The following is a 15,766-nucleotide window of genomic DNA, read 5'->3' as shown; positions in this document are numbered from 1 at the left end:
GATTACACTGCGACATGTGACATTAACAGTTTCAGCAAACAAATATTTAAAGCATGAATGAATGAGCGACAGACAGCAATTTTCACAGCCAATTTGAGATTGGGAGGTTAGCGTGCTTGTGTGTGTGTGTGTGTGTGTGTGTGTGTGTGTGTGCGTGTGTGTGTGTGTGTGTGTGTGTGTGTGTGTGTGTGTGTGTGTGTGTGTGTGTGTGTGTGTGTGTGTGTGTGTGTGGAATCTACTGGCAAACATCACACAGAGCAGGCTGCCAGCCGAGGCATCCGAGCTCCCAGGCAGCAAAGCAATTTCACTGTTTGGCAATACTGTTGTCTATGTGTGCGGATTAGAGATGACACCAGAGCAACTGAGTCATGCTGAATGTAGTACCGATTTTGTCTGTGATCTAAAAACGCTAGCGCCTGTTAAATTCATGGAAGAGAAGTGTGGAAATAGGGTCAAGGGATGGTCACAAATCATTGAGGCATTATTTCTCCAAATGAGCACAGCATTGCAACATTACACAAAACAAGACGGCTGGATTTGAGTGACCACAAGGACACACGCCATACAAGTCTAATCGGCACAATGCGTTTTGATGAAATATTGAAAATCCTTTGACTATCGCAAACAGGAGGAGAATGCACATACTGTACATGAAAGGAAACAGACCCACCGAGTAATCAAAAGTCAAATCGACCACACTTTGCCATCTATAGAATTGACTCACTCCCGGTGTACCGCACTGGCCCAGGGTTCTTCACTCGGCCTGGCAGAAGAGACCCTGACCCGTCCTTTTCATGCCCGCCCACAGAAATACCATCTGGCCGGTGTGAATGATTACCACGGCAACGGCCGGGTGACCTGCAGCCAGCAGGAACCAAGGTCACCCCACCTCAGTGCTTCACACTCGCCGTGCCCTCTTTTCACCAGCCTGCAGGTGAATTTTTCGTCCTACACAACTCAGAGGCACAACTCGACTGAGCCAACACTTCATACACTCATAAGAGTGTGTAATGATAAAGTAAACGTTGCGGCGTTAACCACTGATATAAATAGCCCCTACTGTCACACGCTAAACGCAAGAATGGCATTTTGGGTCGTGCAACTGGCTGTAATGATAATGCGTTCTCTGAAAGTGCAATCAACTGCTGCTCAGGGTGTCACGTTAAGCTTCTGGCATGTGGTGGAAAAAATAGTGTTAGAAAAAAATTCAACAGCAGTAAAACAAGATGTTGAAATCGTATAGCACATGAGTTACAGTATCTTCAAACGTCTTTTTTTTTAAATCTTAAAAATGCATCTTTTTTGAAAACACATTCGTGAGCATGAAGTCGTCAAATTGTTCACGCATCAGTGCAGGTCAAGAGCTGAGCCATGAATTTAACTTGAACAAATCTTATAAATCTTATTTTGACACGGGCAACAGTTATTTTCATGACCAAGGACACACTGGAAGTTTGTACTAAATTGTACTTCCTAAAATTTTTATTCATACCATTTATCCAAAGCGTGGACATGAATTTTCGAAACGCTTCTGAATCAAAAGATGACAAACAAAGTACGAAGTACAACCAACACCCAACAGTGAAATGTGAAAATCCACGATTCAGTGTTACGTTTAGTGTGATTACACCACTTAAAAAGATGGCGACTACAAAATTTTGGTATTACTAAATAGTTCTTTTATCAGTGAGCAATCTTCTACCAACCATTTTAATGGTTACTTGGAAACAACAAAATCATCTATAATTTGCACATCTGGATTCAAGTAGTTTAAGAGGGGTGACATTGTTCTCAATTTTACAAGGACACAATATAATGTGATCTATGAAGTTACGGCTTCAGCAGACACGCTATGTACAGTTACACTACGTGAAGAAAGAGACAGAAAAAAATGCATTTGTGAAGCTGTCTTGGTTTGCAGATTTTAGTGTTTTTTTAACACTGTCAAAGAGATAGTAATTTTAAAAATATGCTTATTATTGCAGTTACACTCTGCAGTGATTTAAAACTGCTCTGTATCAAAACAGATACGTGATGGGGTGGAACCGCTTCACGGTACCATGTAACATAGTTGTCCTCCACTGCAACAAACTGCTCCAATAGTTCGCACCTTAAATGCTCACAGTGTAGAGGGAGACAACTGAGCAATATCCTGTCTGATTTTTTTTCATTGGCACAACATTAGGAACACAATATTGTTGAAGAGTATGGAAAATTGCCTTTGCAAGAAACACATTGCAAATATTTCAAAGACATTATTAAGTATTTGTTTATCAGAGTATATTCATGAGGTTATAGTGTTACAGTGGAGTGTTTCTAATTTCGGTTTAGCCACGTGAGACAAAACATTAAACACACTTCTCAACATGATTCATTGTAATTTCTGCAAACTATGCCAAGAATAAACTATCCAAAATAAATTAGCATTATTAACATGGCGAGGCAAATTATTTTTGATGCAATTTTGTAGGTCAGCTAATCTAACGCGAAAAAGTGCAAATGATTATAATTTGGCCGATAAGTGTAGCTCCTGCATTGGATCGTGTATGTTTTGTATGAATAAAATGAAGGTTCTACAGTACTTTTTTTTTACAGATCGTTATAATAGTTTCAGGGCTGGGGGAGCACCTGGGAACGTCGCTACGAGTCTACTCGTTGCAATTTGATGACAAAGCTCGTGTATGTTGATGAATATTTCTCGGTCCTGTTCTGAGAGATCCCGCTACAACCGTGTGGCGGCAGCCCGGATGACAGGGCGGTCCAGCGGCCAGGAGCCGCAACAACACTCGACACCAACACACACACACCAGATGTGATTGTTTCTGCTCTGTAGGCTTTGGCGAGGGGGCGGGCTGCCATGCTCCTGTCATTTGTCATGATGCACGACATCAGTCAGACGGCAGAGACGGTGCCCTTGCGCCGGCCGAGGCTGATTTACAAACATTAGCGGGGAATACGATTACACAGCCCCCACCGCCCCCCGCTTGAGCAGCTCTATGCGGCTTCAGTGGGAGAGAGGTCGGCAGGGAGGGGAGCGGAAACCACAGATGATTTCAACCAACATTGCTTTCTTAAAAAATACATAGCAATAAACACATAAATAGCAAAACAGCCATATATTGCGGTTCACCAATTCAACTTTCAGGCTAACGGTGTGGTGAAGGTATAAGGAAAGATGCGTGCAATGTTAGTCTGTAATAAACCAAAGTGCTCACCTGCCACATTCCCCACGTCAGCCGTTAAGACACATTTCAGTGCCACATAAATCGACCAGATGATCGTTTGGAAGCTTCAAAGACGGCGTGTTCGACCCCCCCCCCCCCCAACCCCCATAAAAACGTGTTTGTATTTGCTTGATATCAACCTCAACGTCCGGTCCAAGCGTTATGACCAACGTGCTTCCGTAAAATGTAAAAACACTAGCAAATACCGCCGTTTAAAAAAACTTGCAAATAAACTTATCATCTTGGAGGTTACAAGCAACTAAAACGACACAAATTTGAGGTTTAAAGCAAAAGACCGGTTCAGCCAGCAGCGTCGTGACGTCCGTCGACACAAACCGTACAAAACGCAAAGCTGTGTGAAAAGTTACCATGAAAGAAGAGCGACTCAACGGCACATTAAAAGTTTCCGTACGTGCGAGCACAGCGGTGCGAGCTGCTCACTGTCGAGATTTTAGCAGAAAAAAAGAAAGAAAAAAAATAACAGTGCTGTCCGCGGTGCTGATCCCAGATCGGTGTGGCTGGTGGAGGCTGTGCTGCTCCCCGGTCGCTCCACGCTGATCAATGATTGAACCGAACAAAGGCAGAACACGGATCAATTTCTAATAAGTAGCGATGCAAAGCACGCCGCTTTCACTCTCGCAGTCACCCCAAAAGACCCGAGACACTTCCGAGCACAACACAACACTTGCCACTGGAAAAAAATAAACCGAGAATGAGAATACCACTAACCTGAAGCCGCCGTAGATCAAATTTCTTCCAATATTGAAACATCGATCCTACATCGGCGGCCATCTTGGGGATATTGAGGAGATTTTTTTTCAGTGGCTGCAATAAATATGTGGGCTGGATTCCCCCCAGTTAAAACGCCTTTATGGGCACGGGTGCCACTTTGACAAAAACACACAACTCGACTCCGCCGATATGTTTGTCATCACGTCTGATTCGAATGTTTGGAAGTATGAAAGAAGAAAAAAGTAGGTTTTGGCAGCACCACTTTCAAAGTACGGTAAACGCCAGCTGATTGGGTCCGAACCTCCGTCCACAACATTAACGGGACTACTGCGCTTGAGCTTGCTTTGGCAAAGTTATCAATACTGACGTAAAGCTCGTATTTAACGAAGGTGTCTGAAAAAAGAGAGAAGGAGATGATGAATAGATCAGTGCAGTTCAGGGAATTTAGCCAAGCCCACTTACTTGTTTCTCAAGAAGCTCACTTTCTGTCAGGGAGCAGCCAATAAAATAATTTACTGACCCGTTGTTATAAGTAGAAGCCTAAAAACTATTACTTTGCTTCTCAGTTTAATGACATGATTTTACAGAATCACAACATATGATTACTTAGACCGTATATTCAATGTTCAAGCAAATATCACTAAAATGTTGTGTTTTGATTCTTCAAATCTGATTTGAAATTTCTGAAAAAAGCTAGCCTATAATGTTTATATTTATGGCTGGAAAACAAACGCACAAGCGCGCGCGCGCCAACCGGCACACATGCACACGACACGACTCGTATTTTCAAAATCTCGCCCGTGGATGCATGAAATGAAATGCTGTTCGTTTGTATTGATCACACCTTTTATATGTATGAATATTAATGGAGAAAATTATGGGAAGCGGTGTTTGCAATTAACAGGTCAATTCACAACCAGGCACAAAAACGCCTTCTTGCATAGTCAAATTAGATGTTACATTATGAGAATAGACGGACAGCTGACGTTTTGTCAAATTACAGTAAAGGGTTGTTCTTCTCTTAAATAAGGTGTTGCTCGAGACATACGCTGCACAAAACGGGTGCTCCCCCTGCTGATACCACAAGGTTAATGGCAAGGTAATGGCTCATCAGGTTTAGTGCCATTACTTTTATGAAAACTTCATAGTAAAGTTAGTTTTATTGATTTACACTTTCTGCCCATGTTCTGTCTCACAGTTAAACCTCCGCTTCTGCCTTTTAATCCATCTGAAATTAATTTCCTCGTGAGTCAAATTTTATTACCTCAAGGGACATGGGATCACATATTCAGCTACAGAAAACACCTCGGGCAAAAGTGAGGGGAAATGATTACCTGTTCTTCATTTATGGCTCTGGGGCGTGCTAGATTGCAAGGTTTAAAACAAATGAGTAATTCAAAATATTCTTCATATATACAGTATGTACAGTGCTGTATATAGAAGTCCATAAATGGCGGTGAGTAATTTGGCAAAGCAGATTTGTGAACTATGCATGCATGCTCACTGTAGGATGTTCTCCTGGAAACAGCTGTCAATCAGAATTAAGTATTAATATCATTTGTCTGTTGAGAAGATGACACAAAGTACTGTATATATAAATGTTCTGCAAAACACAAGTATTTCAAAAGCGTGAAGAGGCCATGTCAGATGGGAGTGAAGGACACCAGAACATACATTTCAAGGACATTTTGTACAGTCTCCTTTGACTCCTTTCACTGTCTCTGCTGAAAACTCACCACAAACACCCTCTTCAGCAAAGTGGCTGTTGTTGACATTTACATACTCCTCATAGGGAACATTGTGTTCTGGAAGTGGAACAGAGCAAATTTAGAGCAGATTCAAGTTGAACAGCATCTGTTTTTAGATGACACTGCACCACATTTGGCACAATTGATCAAAAGTGCAGCAAGCACACATTTATTCTTGTATTGCTCCACTACAATCTGCAAACATTCCCAAGTTTTCTGCTGGGACCCATCCATCCATTCATCCATTTTCCGATATGATTTATCCTCACAAAGGTTGCAGCGGTGTGCTGGAGCCTATCCCAGCTGTCGTCGGGCAGTCGGTGGGGGACACCCTGAACCGGTTGCCAGCCAATCGCAGGTGCCGGGACCCATTGTGTCGTTTTAATCGTAGATAACTGCCTGGTTTTACTTGTGTGGAAAATATTTTTTTGTGCAGTACCGGTACATTTAAAAAACATGATGCTCAGTGACATGAACGTCCAATGGTTACTCGCAGATGTTTTTCCATGTCTGTCATTATGGAGAAGTAATTGTCATCAACTAATTGTGTTTTTTTTCATTCATTCAAGCATATGATTTTAAGAAGAAGTTTATGTCACCACTATACAGTACTTCAAGACATGCTGAGGAAAAAACATCATTCTCTACCTCAAACAGATTTATTTATATATGTACCTATACTTTTATATGCAAATAATTTAATGCATCAGATTATAAAAATACAGACTTAAAAAAACATTTAAACACAGCCATTCAATCTCTTATAAAGAAATGATGTCGGCGTGCAGTTTTTAAACTCACCCTTTTTTCAGGTGGTGTTGAATACTGTTAGCTGGCGCTATCTAGTGGACACTAGAGGTAAATTGATTCATTCGCAAATGTCTCCATACACGAAACTGGCGCACGTTTCAGTGTTAATGAGGGAGTTTTCCACGAGTGTTCTCTAAAAGTAGACTGGTTTCAGCATGTGTCAATACACATCTTACTTTAGAATATTAGACAGTATTTATTCACTAAATCAGTACCGGACATTTTCAGACTCTTTTTTTTTAACCCTAAATCTTTGGGGGGAAAAAAGAAAAGGTATATACCAGTAGAAAAGTACCTGGGATTAAATGTTTGGAGTCTGAGAAGACATCTAAATATGGGGAAATAAGTTAGCCATCCATTAGTTTTTCATACGGCTTATTCTCATGGGAGAACATGCAAATTGCATGCAAGAGGGCTCAGAGTGAGATTCAGACCTCAAAGCTCCACAGTGTGAGGCAGAGATGCTGAACACTCATTTTGTTGTTATAGGTTTGCATGGTAGTGACCACTCACTAGAAGAAACATTTTCTGACTATAATTAATTTTTTTTGCACAATAAGAAAACACTGTTCAACTAGAGCCCAATAGTGTTTCCCATCACCACTGATGTATTTTCAGTAGAATCTCAAGTGATTAAATAAAGACGAACAAATGGAGACCTTTTCAGTCTTTCGAGCCTTCAGTGAGAGACTAAAGCACCTGTGTTAAATGCAAAGTCCGCAGGCCAGATGTGGCCCGCCTCGTCATTTTATGTGGCCCGCGAGAGCTTGAAAGGCCTGAATGTCCCAAAATAGTCTAAAAGCATGCTTTGTCCAAAAACTACATTTCCCACAATGCCTGTCGACTATGTTACTCATGAAGTGACGGCTCACCGACTTTACGTGGGGGTGTTTCCGCACCAATGCTGATGAGTGGAATCGGCAGAAAATATCTATCCATCCATTCATTTTCCGATCTGCTTATACTCATAAAGGTCGCGAGCGGTGCTGGGGGCTATCCCAGCCGTCTTTGGGCACTAGGTGGGGGACACCCTGTACTGGTTGCCAGCAAATCGCAGGGCACAGACAGACGAACAACCATCCACGCTCACCTTCACACCTAGAGACAATTTAGAGTGTTCAATCAGCCTGCCATGCATGTTTTTAGAATCTGGGAGGAAATCGGAGTACCCGGAGAAAACCCACGCAGGCCCGGGGAGAACATGCAAACTCCACACAGGGAGGCCGGAGCTGAAATTTAACCTCTGCACTGTGAGGTCAACGCGCTAACCACTGGACCACTAGGCCTCCCAGAGGAGAAAATAATGATCCCAAAATTTCAAGGAAGAGAATTGATGCAGATGAAAGACTGTTTTAACGAAAGATAGGAAGGAGAATGCTTATTAGCGTTTCAAGGAGAAAGACTGGTATGTATTTTATGTTCAGAAACGGTCTTGGTAGTCAAAGAGTATAATCTGTGTTGGCATTTTGACACCAAACACAGAGCTAAGTACACTAAAGCTAGCCTTGAAGAAAAGCAACAAATTGTCCAAGAATTAAAAGGAAAACTGCAGCTGCAACAAAATGTAATGATTGTGTTTGGATTTTGTTTTGTGTTTGTTATTTTCAGAACATGATCAAAAGACGGCCGAGAGGGGATCCACTTGTGTTTAAGGATGGGCAGCATCTCCTCTTGAAAAACCTAAGAACTTGACCATTTATTTGTCACCTGAGTCAACCTTTATTTTGTTATTCATATTCGATTACAGGGCGGCCCGGGAGTCCAGTAGTTAGCACGTCGGCTTCACAGTCCAGAGGTACCGGGTTCGATTCCAGCTCCGGCCTCCCCGTATGGAGTTTGCATGTTTTCCCCGGGCCTGCGTGGGTTTTCTCCGGGTGCTCCGGTTTCCTCCTACATTCCAAAAACATGCATGACAGGTTGATTGGATGCTCTAAATTGTCCCTAGGTGTGAGTGTGGGCGTGGATGGTTGTGCGTCTCTGTGTGCCCTGCATTTGGCTGGCAACCGTTTCAGGGTGTCCCCCCGCCTACTGCCCAGAGACGGCTCTGATAGGCTCCAGCACCTCCCGCGACCCTAGTGAGGATTAAGCGGTTCGGAAAATGGATGGATGGATGGATATTCGATTACATATTGCTTATTTGCAGCTGTCGTTGCAATTATTTGCCATTGGCATGTTTTATGTGTGGATTCATATGAGGATTATTTTAAGATGACAAATTAAAAGTATTTGTTTTAACAGAGAAATACTTGTTTCTGTGCAGCTGAAATGTTTTTCACTGAAATAAGTAATAGACTAAGTGTTATTTAACATTTAGGAGTAGTAACATTTATTTTACATTGAATTCAATTATATAAGTTGCAATTATAAATTACATCTGGCCCTTTGAAGACAGCCATTTTGCTGATGTGGCCCTTGGTGAAAATGAGTGTGACACCCCTTCATTATAGCATTGTTTTGCTTTTTGTCCTCCTTGTTGTCCACTGTTTGTCTGTTGTCCAGCAGAAAATTACATTCTGTTAAATATTGCCATAAAAATAAACTACTGGTATATCAATATAAAGGTGTATTTTGCAACTCTTACGCAACTCTTCTAAGCTGAACTAATTACTACGAATAAAGCCGGACATGAAAATTTATTGAAGCCTTCCTTGAAGATGAATGCTCAAAAGTGTTTGCAAAAGGTTTGAGCCTGCGTCAACCCTCTACTTTTGCCTGGGTTTGGGACAAGCCAACAGTTAACTTTGCACTGACATTCAACTCTGATAAGATGCGAACTGCATTTCATGTCTGTAGTTGGCACAATGAACACAATTAGTCAAGTGTTGAAAGGTCACAGCTGAAGAGACATCCATTTGAACCACTTCATCTTCGTGAGGGTCGCGTGCATACAGTACATCTATTACACAAAAATATAGCCTTAAATCGGGTACTGAAAAGTGTTATCTTTTAAATTATAGTCTATTACGATCTGTGTGTGTGTCACTAACAGCCGTTTGTGTACTGTAATTCTAAATGTGGGTCATTCATATGTGACAAGCAGCTGTGTCTATTATTGCATAATCGTTCCCGTTTTTATGGCCTCCATCCAGTAGGTGGTAGCAGCAGGGCAGCTTCCAAAAACCGCTGTGTGAGAGTTTCGATAAGGTGCGGCAGTGAAAAAACAGTGAAGGGATCTTTGTGTCATCGAATGACCGTACCCATCAATTCCACATTACCAAGTAAAATCTAATATTTCGATGAGGATATTCTTAAGCTTACGTACCTCGGTAATGTATTAGGTTGCTCGAGAGTCGACGAGGGGTTGCATTGAAACAGGCTTAAACCAAGGTTTGTCCTCAACCGGAAAAGACCGAGACGCTAACGTTGGGTGCTAATGCTAGGAGAGCTAGCAATTACAGCTGAGACATAGATTAGACTTCGTTGATATATTCACAGCCAACACCACGATGGCCGATGTCGACAAACTCAACATAGACAGCATAATTCAACGTCTCCTCGAAGGTAAATCATTTGTTTTGTCCAAAGTGCTGTTAACCTGCTTTGTTATGGTCGCGCACATTCGGCTAAGCATGTTTATAAACAGTTTTAGGAGCCTTGCAAATCCGACCCGCTGTTGATTTGCGACATTCCCACATGAACTACCACAAACTTCGAACTTCTTATGAGTCCGTTCCATGCAGCAAGCGCATCATATTAAGTTTGGGACATATTTTGTGTTTACAGTAAGAGGAGCTAAACCTGGCAAGAATGTTCAACTGCAGGAAAATGAGATTCGTGGACTGTGCCTGAAGTCCAGGGAAATCTTCCTTAGTCAACCGATTCTTTTAGAGCTTGAGGCACCTCTCAAGATCTGCGGTAAGATGTGCAAATATATTTTTCACGAGAAAACAGCTATGTGGTGTTACCCATGCCTAAAATAAGCATGCATTGTTTATTACTGTTGACACAGTCCCAATACTAATCACTCTCTGTTTCTATGTCAGGTGACATCCACGGCCAATACTATGATTTGCTGAGGCTGTTTGAGTATGGGGGCTTCCCCCCAGAAAGCAACTACCTATTTTTGGGAGACTATGTGGACAGGGGGAAGCAGTCTCTGGAAACCATCTGTCTCCTGCTTGCCTACAAAATCAAATACCCCGAGAACTTCTTCCTGTTGAGAGGGAACCATGAGTGTGCATCAATCAACAGAATATATGGCTTTTATGATGAGTGTGAGTAATCTTCCATACATTCAGTGAACATGTTGAATGACATGCTCTGCAAATTTTGTGTTCTGATTTACTGTTTTGACTTAATTATTCATTGAATGTGCTTGTTTTTCTTCATGTTCCAGGTAAAAGAAGGTACAACATCAAGCTCTGGAAGACTTTTACAGATTGTTTTAACTGCCTCCCGATTGCCGCCATTGTGGATGAGAAGATCTTTTGCTGTCACGGAGGTGGGTTTTTGTTGTTTGAGCCAAAAGAAAGAGCAGTTTTGGCTCATTAAAAAAAGAAAAATGATGAAAGTCATAAAAATAAAACTGTCCCAGGCAATACATTGTATTTCTTGGGAAGTAATCACCCATTTTTGATGAGGAAAGTTGGGTGAAAGTTGCCACAAGTACTGGACTAAGAAAAAAGTATGTTTCAGGGTTCTTCTTTTGACAATGACTAATAGTTAGGGATCCTGTATACTGAAAATTCAGCCGTGAAATATGTCTGGGCAAAAATTGCTTTCAAATGCATTTTCACTTTCAGTTCAAAAGATTTTTGTCATCAAACAATATGTCCAAAATAGGATGTTGTGATGATGCAAAAAAAAAAAAAACACTAAAGAAAGCGCTCTGCGCAGTATTGCCACAACCATCCCGTACTCGGCCATAGTTCTGTTAGTGTCTCCCTCTGGCAACCATAGAATTTGCATCAGGTCAGATTTTAAGTACTATTAATTCTGAATGAAATCTGTAACATTGCGGTCCCACATTGCGTACTCATAAATAATGAAAAACATGTCATGTAACAAAACAAAAAAAGTCTGGTCACCTGACCTTTGAAACATACAAAAGAGCCTCATTTAAGGGGCTTGTAAACTACGCCCATGTTTGGACTTCCTGAAAGGAGCAGTTTACATGTCGTCTATGTGAGTGTGGATGTGTGTATGTCAATGTATGCTTCAAATTACAGTCGAAATGTGTGCAGCCTTCCACTACTGAAACTGTAAGGGAAGTGGGCATGCTGTGGTGTTCTTTTTGTAGATTAAACTTGTGCGGAAATGAAGGAATGAATATCGAAATATCATGTGTGGATATTGACTATAACATAAGATAAGATATCCTTTATTTGTCCCACACTGGGGACATTTACAGCCTCCAGCAACAAGAATGTGGATAGAAAGAAGAAAAATTATTATAGAATATTGTCATGAACTGGGTTATATGTGTTTTATTGTTCTGTATTGCCAATGAGCGGTTGTGGCTAACATGTCATGTTCTGCTACTTTGACTACTCTTGTTTTTGAAATACTAAACACGTCATTCTTTTTGCGTGTGGGAACCAGGTGCTCGGTTCAGACAGCACAAAACACCGCACCTATCTTCCGTGCCTTTGTTGCCCAACATAGGTGGATAAGGAGCGGCTCCTACTTCTCCTCCCACAGAAAAAAATGGTTGTACTTTGCTAATCAATCTGGTCGTTGTGTAATTTGACTGCTAGAAGCTCTCAGATAGGCCAACTTCTTTGCTTCCTATTCTCCAAGCCTGCTGCTTTTCGGCTCAACCCAAGCCGATGTTGAGAGCTGCCTCTGTTGTACGACTCTGTCTCACCTGATCGCAGTAATATTGCCCCACAGTTCTTATTTCACCATGCTGTGTGGCTGTCTGTGCCAGTGCTGCTGCTGCATTTGATGTAGTAAGTACATTCACGATGGTGAACGTTATGAAAAATGTACATTTGCACATTGCAAAGAAACAAAATTATCTCTTCAAACGCTTTATCTGTGCCGCCCATTCCGGGAACGACTGTCGAGCTCGCCTGTTTTTCGGGGTGATGAGGCCCTGTGAGCAAGTGGCAAAGTGTCCGCCCCATGAAATGGATAAATACAGGTCGATTGCCTGCAGTTAGGTTTCAAAAAACGTAGTTACCTTGATGTCAGTCTTTTTCATTTGTCCTTGACTGAGCTCTGTGCAGTTTGCCAACTGACGTTCAGCAAACGTCACCAGTATAGCAATGTTTATTTGTGCTTGTCTGCTCTTTTTGTACAGGACTTTCTCCTGACCTGCAGTCCATGGAGCAGATCAGACGCATCATGCGCCCCACTGACGTCCCCGACCAGGGCCTGCTCTGTGACTTGCTCTGGTCTGATCCAGACAAGGATGTGTTGGGCTGGGGGGAGAATGACCGAGGTGTATCATTTACCTTTGGCTCAGAGGTGGTTGCCAAGTTTCTGCATAAGCATGACCTGGATCTGATCTGTCGTGCCCATCAGGTACTTTTAGGACCATATAAATGTGATTGCGACAGTTAACACATTTACTAGGGATACATATTCTGTGGTATCTCACCCTAGTAACTGTTACCCTTCATTAGTTTTAATCTTGTGTCTGTAGGCCTTCAGTAATATGGATTTGAAAGCGTTTTGCATCGTGTATAGAAGTCTGAATAGTTTGTAATTTCCAACTGTCTTTGTTGCAGGTTGTTGAGGATGGCTATGAATTTTTTGCCAAACGGCAGCTTGTCACTCTGTTCTCCGCCCCGAATTACTGTGGGGAGTTTGACAATGCTGGCGCCATGATGAGTGTGGATGAGACCCTCATGTGTTCTTTTCAGGTAATGTGCTGTGGCATTTTGTAGTGTTACACATTTGTAAAATTTTAGATGAGGCCTCAGCTATATGTCTTTATTGTATCTAAATCGAGATATGAACATTTAAGATATTAATATCCAAATGAGGATGATATCAGTCATGTGCCCTCACCACGCTTGTGTTGCGTGTAAATCGCAGTTCAACTAACCACATTCCTCTTAGAAGATTTGACATTGATCGACAGTTAAAACCAGGAAATAACAATCATTATGTGGAGGGCGAGGGGGAGGAAGGACACACGCAGAGAGACGAGGGACACGCGCAGCTGCTGCTGGCTAGGCAGCACACACAAGAAAATCACTTCTGTCTTTATTGTCAAGTACTGTGTATACAAGGGGTCTCCAACCCCGGGTCTGGAGGGCTACTGTCCTGCCAGTTCTCCGGCTCTCCCTGCTGCAACACACCTGATTTCGATGATCATCAGGCAGCTCTGAAGCAGCTTTAGAATGATCCTGATTATTTGAATCAGGTATGTTGCTCCTGGGGGAGGTGGAAAACAGGCAGGACCTCCAGGACCGGAGTTGGAGACCCCTGGTATACATGGACGGCACACATATATTGTGTTTTAGAACAGTATGTGACCATGGTTATAATTTCAAAATTACCAGAGGCTAATTTTATTATTTTTTTTCCAAAATGTACAAGCAGACCGTGCCTTGCCAGTCCATTCAAGTGCGAGCTACGGACTATTTTCAAGCCAAGTCAACAGTTTTTTGATCGTCCTTGTTGACTACCATTTTTTGTGAATCCATAAAAAGTCATACAATGTCACATATCGCAAGGGGACACTCAGAAGGCAATCAAGGCAAAATTCATATCGGTAGGAGTTGTCCCATCGCCATGTAATGCATCAATGCATACACAACCATTGTCTTGTATGGGGGTGAGTGGTTAACTTTTTTTCCTCCTCCCAACCATACAACACATCCATCCACATTCTAAACGCATTATCCTTACTATGGTTGTGCATTCACAAATTGGTACAAAACAACACATGCGTTTATGCAGTTAACATCTGTTTTAGCATAAAATTGTTATTTATCTTTTTATTGAATGTGAATTTAAATTTGTTTAAATTTATTGCTAACTTTGCTAATGTTGGTGGTTAAAAAAATGCTTAATTTTCACGGAACCCAAAGTAGTATTGCGATCTTATCGTTATCTGGCAAAAATATTGATATAACATTTTTGCCATATCATACAAACCTATTTTTGTTAATCTGCATTTGCTGTAAAAATATGTGGAATGACACCTTGATTTCCATGTGCCCCAACAGCCAACAGTATTTTTAGTCACAGGGTTTCACGTGGTCGATTCACTTCATTTGTCATAAACGGATGAATGGAAATCTAAACTTTTTATGTTCTTAGAATACTGATTTGATATACCAGTACTAATAAAGTGGGTGATGAGCTTGGTCTCAGAATGAATTAAACTAATTCGTCAAGTAACCACAATCAAGTATTCAAAATAAAACATGGTAGTGAAGTACAGTATTTTTGGGGCTTAAAGCCCTCTGTTTTCATTTAAATCAGATGATTATTCCTTATTAATGATGCCATTGATAATCTATTAATAATGACATATTCGCCCTCATGCTTCTTTCTATATTCAAAAAATAGATTTTGAAACCGGCCGAGAAGAAGAAGCCCAACGGCAGCCGTCCGGTCACGCCTCCTCGCAACATGGTCACCAAGCAAGCAAAGAAATAAAGTATGGGCTGGATGTACGGCGGTCACTACTGTTCTTCTTTTGTCCTTTGCATTTGAGGGATTGGTTAACCTTCACCTTGCCAGTACTGTAAAGATGTACACTCCCACCCTTTGAAAGCAAAAGATGTTGTTGTTTTGTCCACAGGCGGAAATCGATATATCACCATGAAAAACCTCAGGTGTTTTGCACTCCCATTTTGCAGCTACTTTTTGCCACTTGCAGCTACTTTTTGCCACATATGACTGTTCAAATCATAAAAATCGTAACAATAATGCTACTTTATGCACAGGAATGCCTTGTTTATAGCTGTGCACAATTTTAGCAGTTTTATCACGTCATGCCACCCCCCCCCATTCTTTTCCAGTAATCAATATTAATGACCACAAAGAATATACAGTCACAAATACCACTTTACTGTAAAATTAAAAATCTATTTACAGTCAGTGTCATAGAACATTGACTCATTGTATCACCTCTTCATATTTGACAAAACAAGCGCTCTTTTCATGTCTAAATCTTTCTAATAAACTTTGAGTGTATTTAAGAGGATATAGAAATGAATATCATTTTTTTTAATGTATCTCCTTTCTAGTGTTCTTACCAGCACTATCACACTACAAATATACACAAGTGCCACATAGGTCATCTGGAGCAGTTCAAAATCAATATTTATCAAACAAAAATCTTAAAAC

At 41.3% G+C, this 15,766-nt stretch overlaps 2 protein-coding genes and 1 long non-coding RNA gene across 4 annotated transcripts in view; 2 read left to right on the top strand and 1 right to left on the bottom strand.

Annotated features, from left to right (window-relative positions):
• Positions 1-4,377, bottom strand: part of cux2b (cut-like homeobox 2b) — a 103,445-nt gene extending 99,068 nt beyond the window's left edge. The window contains exon 1 of one of the 2 annotated variants that reach the window (XM_052068149.1): positions 3,954-4,377. In XM_052068149.1, coding sequence (XP_051924109.1) covers positions 3,954-4,016 — 63 coding nt within the window. In that variant the 5' untranslated portion in view covers positions 4,017-4,377. Of the gene's footprint in view, positions 1-3,215; positions 3,906-3,953 lie in introns of those variants that run through there. The other variant, XM_052068150.1, reaches the window with a different exon arrangement.
• A 5,257-nt stretch (positions 4,378-9,634) lies between these two features.
• LOC127602273 (serine/threonine-protein phosphatase PP1-gamma catalytic subunit A) lies at positions 9,635-15,618 on the top strand. The gene is made up of 7 exons (XM_052068324.1): positions 9,635-10,015; positions 10,238-10,369; positions 10,498-10,728; positions 10,851-10,955; positions 12,759-12,982; positions 13,189-13,323; positions 14,984-15,618. The coding sequence occupies exons 1-7, from the start codon at positions 9,961-9,963 to the stop codon at positions 15,071-15,073; spliced, it is 972 nt and encodes a 323-aa protein (XP_051924284.1). The 5' UTR covers positions 9,635-9,960; the 3' UTR covers positions 15,074-15,618.
• Positions 10,962-12,418, top strand: LOC127602329 (uncharacterized). Its single transcript, XR_007962751.1, has 2 exons — positions 10,962-11,629; positions 11,879-12,418. It is a non-coding gene; the product is annotated as an uncharacterized LOC127602329 (long non-coding RNA).
• Positions 15,619-15,766: the final 148 nt, after the last annotated feature.

The sequence above is a fragment of the Hippocampus zosterae genome, chromosome 6, assembly GCF_025434085.1.
Source record: "Hippocampus zosterae strain Florida chromosome 6, ASM2543408v3, whole genome shotgun sequence".
In the NCBI taxonomy this organism is placed as follows: domain Eukaryota; kingdom Metazoa; phylum Chordata; class Actinopteri; order Syngnathiformes; family Syngnathidae; genus Hippocampus; species Hippocampus zosterae.
Note: the sequence above shows the minus strand (reverse complement) of the source record. Positions and strands in the feature narration are given on the sequence as shown.